Genomic DNA, 14,649 nt, shown 5'->3' on the forward strand with positions numbered 1-14,649 from the left:
ATGCTTTTATGCAAACTGCTCAAGAGACTAGAATTAACTTTTCATGTTGGTTGCACATTGGATGTCCAGATTTCAGCAACATGTGGAATCTTAGAAAAACTAGATGACTGGAGTTCAGTTTTTATTTTTATGAATTTCTTCAGTGATTACCCATGCATTTCAAGTGTAATCTTTGTAAGCAATGTATAAAATGCAGTAATGTATTAATTGCTGTAAAATGGATGCATACTTCCTTATGCCCACCTTCCATCACATGTATGCTTTTTTCTTTGACTTTATCTCCTCCCTCTACCTTGTAGTCATTTATTAAGGATCTGTAGATGCACAGAATTTGCCTGATTTATATACAGCCCTGTAATTTGACATTGTCATTCTGTCTAGTAACAACTTTGTTCAGTGTTAGATTTACTGAATAAAATTGTTTCTTGGTGGACAATTTGACACCTCACTTCAGACTGCTACGTCATGGACTGCTGACATCCCTATATTAATCTCGTTTCTATTCTGTCATAAAACTCTCAAATAACATTTTAAAAGGGCCTCTCTTGCAGCGTATTTATATAAGCATGGGGCTAAATATTGAGTGTTTCCATAGGTCTGTGTGGCTTTTATTTGTTTTGTATCAGGGTATGTACATATTACTGTGTGTGATGGTAGCACACATGGTAAATGGCCATAATATTTAACTTGGGAAAGACTGGCTTTAGTACTCCAAAGGCAATTTAAACAAAATATGTTTAATTAATATGTTAACATGTGTCTTTTTCCAAATTTATTTTTCACATCATTAGCTACAAGAAAATGTTGCACAAATAGTTCTTCTGCCATAGGCTGACACTGTACATTTTTATTTTCTGTTCTAGGGATTGGAAAGCAGTGGTTGGTGGGAAGTAAAGGCACTCCTTTACTAGAGCACTGCACTGGTATATTCTGGTTGCTTAGGAATGAAAAACATGTTTTATGTGGGAAACACACTCAATGTTGATGTGTTCATTAGAACTAATAGTGAGTGTAGGAGACTATTATTGCAGGTATACTGTTTCCCAGTGAGGACCAAGGGATATATATGGGTTTGTGTATTTCTGTGCATGTATATAGTATTAACTGAGGCTTACTGAAGCTTATGAAATCTCTCTCTGGCATTTTACTTCAGTAGACCATCTGTTACAGATAGATGCCTATGACCACAGAGCTATTTTGCACCTTGGATTTTCTTTTCCAAAGAGATAAACGTGTTGGGTGTTCTTTGATCAATGAATTTGCTGCTTGTGTTTTTTAGCTCAGTCTCCTTCCTCTTCACTCTGTTCTTGATGCATCATCTTTCTTTGCATCTAAGTAGTGATTCGGTGATAATACCTAACATGCTTGAAATGAAAGAGAGGGAAGCTTCTGTATTTACCAGGAAAAGTTCTGAACATGCAGATGATTATAGGTGATCCATAGGAACATGCTGTGTCCGGATCCTCTTCCCAGACAGTTCTGCAGCAACATATTTATACTTTTTTTTTTTAACATAAACCCATTGGTGCGTTTTATACAATTAACTTATTCCTAGTGGATTCTTTTGTCTCTATCCTTCCTACAGAGGTGCAGCATCTTGTAAAGGTCTTGAAGTTTTTTGTAACCTGCATGCTTCAGCTTAGAGTTAATTGTGGCTACAGTGGCACACTTTATTTTATCATCATCCTTTTTTCCATATCCATCCTTTTTATATTTTTCTTCTAAATTGTGAATGACTAACTTTAGTAACAAAGTACACATGTACATCTTTTCCTGCTTTTGAGATACCAACTAAGTGCCTCTTACAGCTGAATTGATACGCTGCTATACAGTCTTTGTTTGCACCCAGAACTTTGGAGTAAAAAGAGAAACCAGTAACAAAAAAGCACAACCCAAGTCCCCTCCAATGATAAAAATGTGGAAGTGTGGCTTTTGATTGTAATGGCTGTTGTTAACAGATAGCTCGTCTGTTGCTGTGTGATAGTTTTGGGGTATCTTTTAATTTGTTTTTATTTAAAATAGACTTCTAAATGCTTGTTTTTTCTCTTGCTCCCTTTTCCTTACACTCTTAAAAATTTAGGAAGATGAGAGTGAAGAGGAACCTAAGCTGAAGTATGAACGGCTTTCTAATGGAGTGACTGAAATTCTCCAGAAGGATGCAGCCAGCTGCATGACAGTACATGAAAAGGTACTATGTGACTTTGTGGCAGAGAGAGAACTTCTGCGTGGTTTTATATATTTCTGTGCTTATAATGCATCAGTATATTTCTGTGTAGAAGTGCTGCCAAATCTGGAGGTGCAGTGCCAGCCAACACTAATATAAACAAAATTCATGGTAAACCTGTGTTGAACAATCCACACTTTCTCAGTGAGAAAACGAGGTGAGAATTCAAGATGCAGGGATGGGATGTTTTCATAAGCTACTGGGAAAATGCTCACTCGATTTTAATTATAAACAGTATTATGAACTAGAAGTGGGATACAGTCCCAACTTTCTTTTATTCAGAAAGGAAGTTGGCATATACTGTGCTTATTTGTACAGCCTGAATCACTGAAGACAGACTTGATCATGCCAGGGGCCAGCTTAGCGTATATTCAGCTGTGGAAGACAGCAGAGTTTCTGTTAATACAGTGTAGAAGAAAGTAATTACAATATTCCTTTTTTGCTTGGCTGGGTTTTTTGGGGGGGGATGTCATACTAATACTTTCCCGTTCCCCTTCCCTGATTCAATATGTTAAAAAAAAGGAGACGGAATGCTCATGCTCTAATGCTGGTAAGGTTTGAGACATACAAGAGAATGAAAGGGAGAAAGTGAATGAAGGACAATGCAAAGTAAAGAAATTTTACAAAGAATCATTCCTTTGTTATTACAAGGAAGAAACTTCATATGTTTCTTTAGTGATTTAAACAATTGCTTTTTTGTTTTCTGAGTTTTCTTCTCTTTTATAAATACTGAAGAACATTTTAAAATATTAAGGAATGCTGAAGAGCATCTGAAAGTATGAGTTAATGATTTGTCAAGTAACTATTAGTATGTAAAACATAATAGCTATTTATTGAATGTATGATTTTTCACAGCCAGTAATAGCTTCTTAACAGTTATTGTTGAGGGATCTATCTCTATTATTTGGCTATATTTTTAGATTGACTTGTGCTGTGTTTCTTTTACTCAAAGGACTGTTGCCATGGCTCAAGAGGCTCTTAAGATGAAGCTTGTGTTTTAACTGTGCAAATGAAAACAATAAGTCTTTTTAAAATGTTTTTGACAACTTAGAATTACAGATATTTGGAAAATTGGCAAGCATTTCCTCCTGGTCTGTGGCCTGTTTGTGTTACCGTTTTTTCCTGAGCCTCAGGTAAATTTTGAAAGCCGAGAGTTGAACAGGATTTTCCTATAAGGATGTGCACGGATAAAGCTTTAACTATAGTGTCACAAAGAGTGGCAATACGGGAAAGCTGTTTAAGTATCTCAGCACTTTTAGTTTTCCAGCAATCTAGATACACTATTTATGAGAAGAATCAATAGTGTTAGAAGCCAGGTACTGGAGTCTTTTAGGAATAGGTCTTTTACAACAGAGAGCTTGAAAATGGAGCTGGGTTATAGGTTTTGTGAGGGTCCTTTCTGTTTTGTTCTGTTTTGTGGGTGTTTTTTTTTTAACCCTGCAAGAGCAGGAAAAGCCCTGCTAGAGTCGTCATTAGCAAAATTTTACAGTACTATGTAAAATATGCCTCTGATTAAAGCAGTTTAACTTTGCTGGGAATACTGAAAATCTGGATTCTATATTCAGACTAATTTCCCCCCAGAATTATTTTTTTTTTCTTTTCACTGCTAAAGCATCATATTTTCACCAGGCTTGCTGTCTGCACTGGATGACTAATCGTCATGGCACCTGGTGCATTCAAGCAGGCCTGTGCAGTGGAATAGTCATACCTAGTTATGTCTGCACACCTGATGTTTTATTAACCAGTATTGATTTTTTCACCCGGGGGACTTTTTTCTTCCTGAAAAAAGGCAACCTTGCAGGAGTGAAAGGCATTGCAGGGGATGAATTTCTAATGAACCCCTTCTTTTCCTTTCTTGACTCCTTTTAATGTAGCTTCATATTTTAAGTGCCTGAACTGAAATTTCATTTTAAGCAATTCCATTTTGATAAATCCTTTTAAACCTTGACTTTCTGTAAGGTTATTTTTTAAAGATTGTGCTGCCTGACTGACACGCTTAGCAGTGCCTGTAAATTTGAGCATTTCATTATAGGTTGCAATGAAGCATGCTCACATGCAGTGAAATACAGAGAATTGAGGAGCCTAGACTATTTGAGTAATGCTGAAAGGAGGGGGGGAATAAAAGAAACCTCTGTCATAAATCAAGTAGTACTGAAGTTCTTCCTTTTCTGTTTAGGTGTAGTTCACATGGTTCAATTAACAGCAGATCTCTCAGAATCAGTTCCCCTCTTGTTTGTATCAAAATAAGTTTATGAGAGCATGCATTCGTGTGGAGATTTCTTTATTTTGCTACTGTTTTTTAGAATGAAACTCCTGAGATTTCTGAGGAAAAGTGTATTTGTCCTGAGAGTGTTCAATGTAGGAGTGTTACTACATGAAGGGAAGCAAGCCCAGTGGTTATCTGTGTGCTTAAATGCACTGTCAGAGACCTTCCATAATTCAGCAGTATTTTACCAATGGCTTACTGGTGGCCTTTTGCTGTGTTTGAATGTTTTGTTTTTATGTTAATGATGAAGGAGAATTAAAATAAAGCCCAAAGGAAACCATTATGATTGAAAAAGAAGCTGAACTATTTCAGGTCTGCGTTGGTCCATGCTTTCACGCTGCATTTTTAATTTGCTGCCACAGTCCATCAGGCAGTGTGTACAGACTGCAGACACACCATTAGTTGTCAGTGGATGAGGGTCCTCATGACTCATTCTGACAGCTAACTTGCACTATCACAGTAATAGGGGCTTGAAGCCCTGTTTTATTCTTTAGGTGCAGTTAAAAGAACCTTTGTCTGTAGAAGGTGGTGGGGGTTTTTTCCCCCAGTGCTGCTAATCATTAATCTGGTAAACAACCCAGAATTCATTTAGCATTGCTGTAGTTTTGGTTGCGGTGTCTTTGTGTTTATGTAATCAGTCTCTTTCTTTTACAGTTTTTGGCTCTGGGAACACATTATGGCAAAGTTTATTTACTTGATGTCCAGGGGAACATCACACAGAAGTTTGATGTTGTAAGTATGGCATTATTCAGCACACATCTACTGGGATGTAAAAGTGCTGTGATGTACTAAGTAATAAATAAGTTAATGCTCTTGTTACACCTGAAATTTTACTAATGCATTTCATGAACTCCCTCTCCATAACATAAAAGGCAGTGTGTGGTCCTCGCAAAAAGAAGTTACACTGGATGGTTTTGTGATGAGCACATCTCAGTTTACATATAATAAACTTTATTCCTCAAGACAGAAGAGGAAATGCATATTTATGATTGTAAATGGCTATTATTAATTATGTAGCCCAGAGGTTCATGACTTCCATAAGGCATGAGCCTGCTCGTTAGGTGACTGTTGTCAGTTGTTAGTGTGTGCACTATCATCTTATCTAGTTGCCACAAGTAATTGAAAATTGATTGATTGCCTTGCTGGTTCAGTTTATCTACTGCAAATATATAACGCTAATATTTTATGTGAATGTTTTGAAGCTTGGACTCTTAAGGGATTGTATTGATTGAAGGAGAAGCAGCAGACTTTTTCCTTATTGTGGTTCCTGATATTAGAAGATGAATGAAATGCTAAATTTAAAGCTCTGTTGTTGAGTATTAAATGTTCCTTTTAATTGTGGATATTTGTTGATTATTTTTGGGTTTGTTTTTTAATATCTCATTTTCAAATTCCCTGTCTTCCGTGGGAGGTGGGAGGAAGAGAAATAGCCATTTTTTTTCCTACTGGCATTGTCACAAAATCTAGTAGCCAAGCGTTGGTTTTTCATAGCAGTGTCAGCACTTGTCAGAGTATCCATCACAAGATGTTGGCATGTTTGCAAAGAGAACCTATGTTCTAAAGCTGACGCAGCTAGCTGCATGGGAGGGTTGAAAGGTTTTGTTTATATTTTTGAAAAATCTAATTATGCAATTGTGCAAGGCAGGGGGAAAGTCATAGCCAAAACCTGGACTCCTAGGCACAACCTTTGGAAGAAATTTTATATATAGCATTGGCCAGATTGACAATGACCTTACTGGGTATTAATGAAAGTCAAGCTAATTGTGTTTTCTATTGCTTTTAACTTTGTATGTTCATCAGCCCCACAGAGGAGATGCTGACTGCGTTTCAAAAGAGGAAAATTTTTTGGCGTCTCCCTTACAGTTCTGATTACTTTACATGTATGCTACTTGCTAAAGATACAGTTTCTTTCTCCCGAAGTAATCTATTTGGGGCAGGCCCAATTAAAGTGTACCTGAATTCTTCTCTTCCATCTCTGCAATAAAAGACTGACTCAAAAACTCACTCAAATGAAGTGGAGTTTTTCTATTGAGTCAGGCATTAAATGTCTTAGACTTGTATTTGTGCCACTCTGTGTCAGGTGCTTGGAAGGGTTCATTTGTAGAACTGCCATTTTTTTCCCAAGTGCATCACCAACACCCTGTTCTCCCACACTGGTTCTGAAAGGTGAAATCCTCCTGTAAAGACTTAGGACACTGCTTAGGCGTAGAGCAAGGAAGAAGGGGACCTGTTGTCTACTAAAGACTATGAAACAAAACCCCTGCATACTCTTTGTACCAACCCACCCAAATGTGCTATTCTTTTCTTTTCTTTTCCTTAATAAAAAGTCCTACCAGTGCCTGCTGGGAGAGTAGTTTCTTATAGTGAAGTTAAGGTTGGGCTATATAAAGCACTTTCTGCTATACAGCGTTTACTTGGTTATCCCTTTTCCAACCTTAGCCTGCTTCAGGATGAAGATTTTTGTGCCGTGTCTTCTTATAGAGATGGCAATGATTTTTTTTTAAACTATTGTTTGAGTACAAACTGCTTTTTCAGATGGAGAATGGGAAAAAGAAATGTTTCTTGGATTCTATTCTTAATGTTGCTGTCGCTTTTTGTAATGTACGTGTCTCCAGTGCAACAGATAAATTGTATCATGGATCAGGTGGAAAGGGTATTTCTTTTGTTCTTTTTTATAGTTTGAAGAAAAATTATTTTGATCTAGAACCACTTGTCTTGGAAGGAAAAGTTTTCCAAGGAACTACTAAGTGTTGTAGAACAGAATGGGCTGCCTATGTGAGAAACAAAGCAGCTCTGTGACATCCTTGGCTGCTTAAACAGAGAAGTTTTCTGAATGAATGTTGTTGGCTGTTGAACCCCTAGAACAGTTTATTCTGAACTGGCTGCTGTATGTCAGAATTTTTTCCTTCTAACCTGAACTTTTCAAGATCTTGGACTGCTGACTAGAGGCATCGCTATCAAAGCATTTGGTGGGGTGTTCCTTCTGTTCTCTCCTACCAATGCATGTTTACTCTCTCTCTTCCTGGGGGATTTGCATTGGAGTATTGCCATGTTGTAAATCCCAAATAAAACCTAACCCTTTCTTGAGAAGAAAGTGAGTCACTTTCTGAAGTCCTATAGAGGCAAAGCATTCCTTGTAAATGTGCTGGGGCAAAGAGTATTTTCTCTAGTGTTGTTTTCTCTTGTTCTTTGTTGGGTCCCAAATTCCTTCTGAGAAGTGTTTCCACTAGTGGAATAGCAGATATGGTTTTACCTTGAAGTTGTAAATAGGAGAAGTAGCTGTTGTTACTAATTTCTGGAAATTAGCAGTGTATAAAAATTGTTCTGAGTAAATAAAATTGTCTCCCATTAAAGAGCAAGCAATATTACCACTGAAACCTTTTATTTTTTTGCAGTGAACAGTGTACCCAGGGAGTGACTTTTACATATTTTTCTTTTTGAAAGAATATTTTCAGCAGATGTTTTCTGTCTTGTGAGATGGCAGAAATGAATAATAAGGATAGCAACATGAAGCCCTTTGTCTGGAAGAAATCAGTTATGTGATTCAAGGAATTGTTCTGCGTTTGAGTCTATCTGTATTTTTCAGGGGTTTTTGGTTTTGGGGTTTGTTTTTTTTAAGCCAAGTTGGGGAATAAAAAAATTAGTTACTTTTCTGTACATCTGAGTCTGTTAAATGGGTAAATAGGAAAAAAACCAAACCATACACAGGAAACTTTAAAAGTCACTAGATCCAAAATAGTGTTAGTATGTGACATAAACCAGAAAGGTGGGAGGGTTTTTTATTTTAACCTTTTTAAAAAATTTATTTTAATGGCAAGTTCATATTAAGTACATGTAGAAAATACCATTACTGCCACCGTAGTCCTCTTGATTTCAATTTTTTTCCCTAATCTTAGGTAACCATATTCAATAATATCAATGGGCTTGGAAATTGAATAAATAGGAATTTTGTAGAATAAATCATTTATTTGCCATATTGGCTCACATCTGGATTTGCGCCAAATTGTAAAACAGAAATAGAGACTGATCTCAGAGGATTTGCAGCACAATTACTTTATTGTGTCTCCAGCTCCTGTGAACTTTGAGGGAAGAAACTCACAGGTATGTTGCATAATCTCCAAAATGGCCAATTTTTGAATGATGGCCCTCCTGTTGAAGACTGAATGTGTTTAGCATTTTAAATTGCTAAAAACAGCTGTAAGAAACACTAGAAGTCTGGCATCCCTAGAAGTTCTGCTATTTTAACATGCTCTTTTGTTTGTTTGTTGTTTAAAAAAAACCCACAAACCTTTTAGGACTTCATTCTGTAATGTCCATAGCAGCAAAACAATGTGGGTATCCTGAATTGCCAGTACTGGCCTTAGTGCTGCAAAGACTTAATCATGTGCTCTACTTTGACCCATAAATGTACACAGAGGCTTCTGTGAAACTAAAGTAGACAACTAAAAAGTCTTTTCAGAAGAGAGTCTTGCTCTCATCCTGCCCTTAAAATATCTGATGCTGGATCCTGTGCCGGGTGGATGACTATTTTCAGGTTTGCAACTCCTCTTGTCAACAGCAGTGGAAATGCATGCTTTGAAACTGGCATGGGAGACTTTTGATTTGGGGAGAATTGAGAGACAGGAATTTGGGGGCTTTGGCCTTGTGTGGTGCTGGTATCTCAGCAGCCACGCTTGTGCTCTCGCATGATCCCTCTTTCCCCCTTTCCTAGTGTGTTTTTAGCTCTTGCCAGTGTGGCTGTCTTTGACAATGTCAGCTGCCTAAGATTAACTGATATGCATCCTCAAATAACGTATGTTTGACAAACTGGCGTTCTTTTGTATTAGGGTTCAGTGCATTGAGTGAGATGAAATGTGTCAAACACACTGAAAATTATTACTAAAAGGCAACAAGAAGAGGGAAAAAAAAGCCCGCTAATGCCACTGACAAAGGATGATGCAGGACTGATTCACAGCATGTTAATTCCAAATGCCTCTCCATCTTTCTTTTCTTCTTAGACTGTCTACAATTTATTAATATAATTATTGCCTCAACTGACATCTTGTGGATTAAGGACTTCTAGATATGAAGAAAGCTGTACAAACGTGTTTAGTTAAGTAACAAATCAGAAACCTTTCAAAGAGCAAGAAAACCTGCCCCCATTCTGGTCTTCTAATAAACATCAAGCGTAAAGCAAAAATGGTTAGAAGACTTGGCTGGTGCTAGTGATATTCTGTGAGAAGGGGAAACATTGTCTATTTTACAAGTAGGGGGGATTTAAATGTTTAATGCATTGGAGGTGTTTCAGAGATGATGCATGAGCCTAGAAAACAATGTAAATAGTGTTTTAAAGCTTCTGTTAGTGCAAAGAAATTGAAGTCCTGTTAGCATGCAACATTTGTGAGCTATTCAAGACTGCTGGAATTTCAGAAAGAATGAAACTTTAAGTAGAGGCCCCTTCTTGCAGCATTTCTTTTTACCACGTATATCTTTCCTGGCCTCACCATTTTTTTCTAATTGTCTCACATTGTCTAGCAATAAACATTTCTTTATGTTTTTTTAATCGGAGTGACAGAAATTGAAAATCACTAGGTCATCTCTGCTACCTTGAAAAATTAAAGGGGAGTTCCTTCTGTGGTGGTATTGTTGCCCTTGGGTGTATTAAAGTCACAGCACTCGCCAGCCTCTGGAGCAAGTGTGTTGCTTGAAGGTCAGTCAGTGGCCTGTTGGTTTTGCTGATAACTCAGCAGGCTGCAAATAAAATGTCAGAGGTTTCTGTTGACTTGATGTGCTTTTGAAAGAGTTTAATTGCTGACAAGAAAAGCATATTTCTAATGAAGAAACAGCTGTTGTTAAGCACTAAATGCTGTTGCTATAAATGATGTGGAGCCTACTACCTGCTGTGAGAGATAATGCAGCATCTTTCAATGGGGAAGGTAACTTTTAGCATTTGATTGTATAATGAAGAAGTTACTTTGAATGGAACTTTACATGAGAGTTTAAGACTAAGATGATATAAATGTCACTTATTTTGACAGACTACTTAAAATTCCCTGTTTATTACTTTAACTACATCATTTTAGTTGTCACTGTCAGACTATGAAAGAAGACTTAATCGGGAAATGAACCGAAGCAATAGAATTTAGAGTAAAGATCTGGGTAGCTGTGTGTTAGTATTTGCAGGGTGTCACTGTATCTGTTAAATTTGAAGCTGAAATCCTGTGCTTTGTACAAAACCAAGCAGGCTGCTATAAATGTAGGCTCCAAAAACCAAAGTAAAAATTAAGATTTTGATAGGAGCAAGTGTCTATGCAGGGGACAGGTTTCCTTCCCCTCCATGGGACCTCCCAGCCAAATGGGTGGTGCAGTCCTATGGCTTAAATGCTTTAAGTTAACTCCTAGCTCTGCCCAATGGAAAAACTAGAGAAAAGTGATATCCTTTGGGATTTTGCTCTTAGACTTGCATGTCTACACCCAATTTAATAGCCCTTCTTCTGCTTCTGTCTACCTGTCTTTTCATTTTAACTGCAGATGATTTGGAAAGCCAGAAGTTTTTACAGTAGTTCTGGGAGTAACTCGGATGGCCTTTTGAGTCTGGCTTTTCGAATGTTATAAAGGCTTGGAAAGTATGTCTTATGATGTTTGTTCTGGTGCTGTGCTTATTAGGTTGTTTGTGACCTGGAGTGTTTCCAATGGGAACTGTGCAGCCATTGAAGATTAGGACCTTCCTTGGCAGGATTCGTGGTGTATCTGGGTCTCTCTGTCTGGATGAGAAGTGAGGTAGCTTGCCTAGACCAGCAAAAATTGTGGTGTCAGGGCCGTTATTCCATAGGTCTAGAAAAGTTTCTTGTCTGACACAACTGAAACAAAAAAAAAACCCCTTTCATCGTTGTTTTGCATATCATCTTTGTATCCACTGTATCTAACTTTCCTTTGAAGGGAGTGTTGCTTAAATTTTTACTTAAAGAGACCAGATGGATGTGGAAGGCATTCATTATTACTAGAAATGTTTCTTGGAGTATGGATGAAACATGAGAGTTTTAAATAATTGTGGTATCATGTATGACTAATTTTTGTAAGCTCAAAACTGAGGAAAGCAGTTCCTCCATTATTCTTTCAAGCTTGTAGCTTGCAATAACTCTGTAGTTTAGTGCAGAATAATATAAAAGGTTTAATTGAGAGTGTAGGTTCAGCTACAGAAGGTCTTGTATGGTCCAGCCATTTATTTCTTGAATGCTGTTAGCTCATACAAGTCAAATGCATGCTTGTGCAGTCACAAAGAGTAACATGTATGCTGTAGATTAAGTTCCTCTCAGTTGAAGTATAAAGCCTACATACTTTATCAGCTGTTTCTGGGACTGCAATTGTTTCTGTCTTCTGTTTCTGAACTTTTCACTAGCAGCTATGTTGCCCATGTACCTTCTTTTCAGAAGGATGTCAGCCCCATCCTTAGACTGAGTGATCTTTCTACAACTTCATTACTCTCCAAATGCATATTGGTTTTCCTCTATTTTTTGACATAGAAGCATAGGAAGAAGTTTCCTTTTTGTTCTCCAGTATCAATCACTTTTCTACAGAGTGGATATCTTATCTGTCAGTTGCATTTCATGACCAACTCTAAAGGTATTACATTTAAGGTACCTTAGCAGCCCTCTTCAATGTCACTGATTTCAGTAAGAGTTTGTTAATGTCACCTCTTAATGAGGTAAAGGGCTTTGACTCAATACTCTTTTGTCACAGTCATCTAAACATAGCAAATAGTTCATTTTCTCTTGACTTGGTAGGGTCCTATCATATTGTGTGTGTTTTCTCAGAAAAAAAGTTGAAATCTGAAAAATTATAGGGGGAACAATATCTCATTATGGGAGAATGCTAAACATGAAGGACACTACTACTCTAGTAATTAATATAGCACTTTTGGTCAATGAAAGGGCAAAGCTTCCAATGTTTTTTTTGTTTGTTTGTTTGTTTTTTTGCCAGACCTTGTAGGAGCTCTGAGTTTATTTCCATGAAAGATCAAGTAGAGGACCTTACTGTAATTCTGCTAAGTGAATTTACATGTGGCATTTTCAGACATTTTTGAACAAAATTATTTGTGACATCAAAATAATCAAAACAATTCTTTTTTCTTTTTTTTCTTTTTTTTTTTTCTTCTAACTCTTTCACCATCCAGGTTTGGTAACATTTGCTGTTTGAATGCATACTATATCCTGTGATTATTTAGAAAATGTAATTTGTGTTTGCAACTATTACTGACCTTTTCTCTAAAAAATTGCCCTATGCATCATAATTTGACAATATTAGGCAACAAAGTTTATTTGCTTTTAAGAAAAACACAGAAACATAGTTTCTAATTTCAAAGACATATTAAACCACCATGCACGATAATATTTTTTTCATCTCTGATTTAAGCAAAAGATTACTTTTCTAGAGTGTAATTGACTCTTAAAAGAAAGCCTCAAAAGACTCCCAACAAATTTCAAACAAGTCTTAAATAAGGAACATACTTTTCTGTGCCTTCCAGAGGCTTAGTCCCTGACAAGGAATACTAGATGCCGCTAGGTTGTTCTGTCTCTTACTCCTTCTTGGTATTTGAAGAACCACAGATTCTCACCATCACAGATGTCCCTGCCCTACTGGGAACTTTCTCATCTGACCAGGTGATGTTGACTGGCATGAGACATATGTTCAGGGATTCACTGCTTGCTTTTTCCAGTCATCTCAGAAGCAAATTGTGCCACATCTGTCTCATACTCCCCCTAAATACTCTTTGCTGATATATAGCTGGACCATTGGGCCAAGTTGCTCTAGGGTTTTTATTAGCAGCAGTCAAACAGCTAGTTTCCGGTAGCACTGACGAAGTCTTTTCATAAAAGACTGATAACACAGATGTGCATTTTCAAAACCCTAACAACCTTTAAAAGCATAGAGAGGATTTGGAAAGGTTTGATTCCTAAGAAACTAGTATACTGCTGATTCCTAGAGCTGTTTTCCTTTCAAATGGCATATTATACCTGCATGGCATTTTCCTCTATACAGAAGGCAGGCATTTACGTGCACATATACAAAATAATAGCAGTTTGCTTGTCAGAATTATTCAGAGTTCTGGCATTAATAAAATATTATTTGCATTAGAAAATGTTTTCCTAGTTAGAAAGTCCAAAGCAACTGAGTTCTGGAGGACAATGTTTTATATACAAGTTGACATTAATGATAGAGCTACAGCCCTTTGTTTCCATTAACAATAAAAATGCAGCACTATTAAAAACACAGAATGACATAACAGGGGCATAGTATGATGAACAAAACATGAAGGCAAAACTAAACATTTTTTCCCATAGGGGGTAAGACATTATTGATAATGAACTTTGTAAATCTAATAAAAATTCCTTTCTGAAGGATGAGACTTATTTGTTTTAAAAGACATGACAGTTTATATAGCAGTTGTTTATTGCACTCCTGATGAAATGCTAAATGTGGACAGACCAGATTTGACCAGTCTTCGGTATTAATACCCTGAGTGGCCACTGACAAAAAGTCGCTACTTTCAAGCTGGCCATCTCCACTGTGATCCTGCTGAGGGAGCTAGTTCCACTCAGTGTCCTGTGACACAGAGAAATAAAAGTATAAGAAATTTCAGAAGTCAGTATTTTGGTGTTGGAAGGTTCACCACTGTAACCCTAAACTGGCTGCTAATTGAAGTCTGTAGTTGCTGCAGGTCTTTGCAGTTTTGAAGACAGGAGCTGTGAAATGTGAGCAGTGTAAAGATGGAGGAATGAATTAATCTGGTTGCTTTTTTTGATCTACTTTAAATAAAATTTATTATAGGCAATCATGTCTACACTTCACTGGTATTGAAATAGAGCCTCTTTGTATGTAAATGCATTGAGAAAGTTGCACGGGATCACTTCATCTTCACATTTAGCTTTCCCTCTTACTGTTACTGTGAGGGTATGTCATACAGTATGCTGCTTACAGTAAGTTACAGTGCACTTCATGATCCATAGTTTCTACTTGTGTGAGTACTCTCCTCCCTCTCCCCTATCTTTTTGATTTGCACATGTTTTTAGGATCCTGTCAAGAATCAGACACCCAATGTTGATCATTGTTGAGTATCTCTGATGGGTTTGTGAGACTTTCCCAGATGATATAATTGCAAATAAAGGAAGTTCCAGAGTTG

The 14,649-nt window shown here is 37.1% G+C and overlaps 1 protein-coding gene across 6 annotated transcripts in view; it reads left to right on the plus strand.

The window, feature by feature from the left end:
• VPS41 (VPS41 subunit of HOPS complex) overlaps positions 1-14,649 on the plus strand; it is a 110,043-nt gene that overhangs the window by 19,459 nt on the left and 75,935 nt on the right. For all 6 annotated transcript variants that reach the window (XM_069769763.1, XM_069769772.1, XM_069769753.1 and 3 more), the window contains exons 3-4: positions 2,081-2,188; positions 5,145-5,222. In XM_069769763.1, coding sequence (XP_069625864.1) covers positions 2,081-2,188; positions 5,145-5,222 — 186 coding nt within the window. The remainder of the gene's footprint in view (positions 1-2,080; positions 2,189-5,144; positions 5,223-14,649) is intronic.

This window comes from Haliaeetus albicilla, chromosome 2 (assembly GCF_947461875.1).
Source record: "Haliaeetus albicilla chromosome 2, bHalAlb1.1, whole genome shotgun sequence".
Lineage (NCBI taxonomy): Eukaryota > Metazoa > Chordata > Aves > Accipitriformes > Accipitridae > Haliaeetus > Haliaeetus albicilla.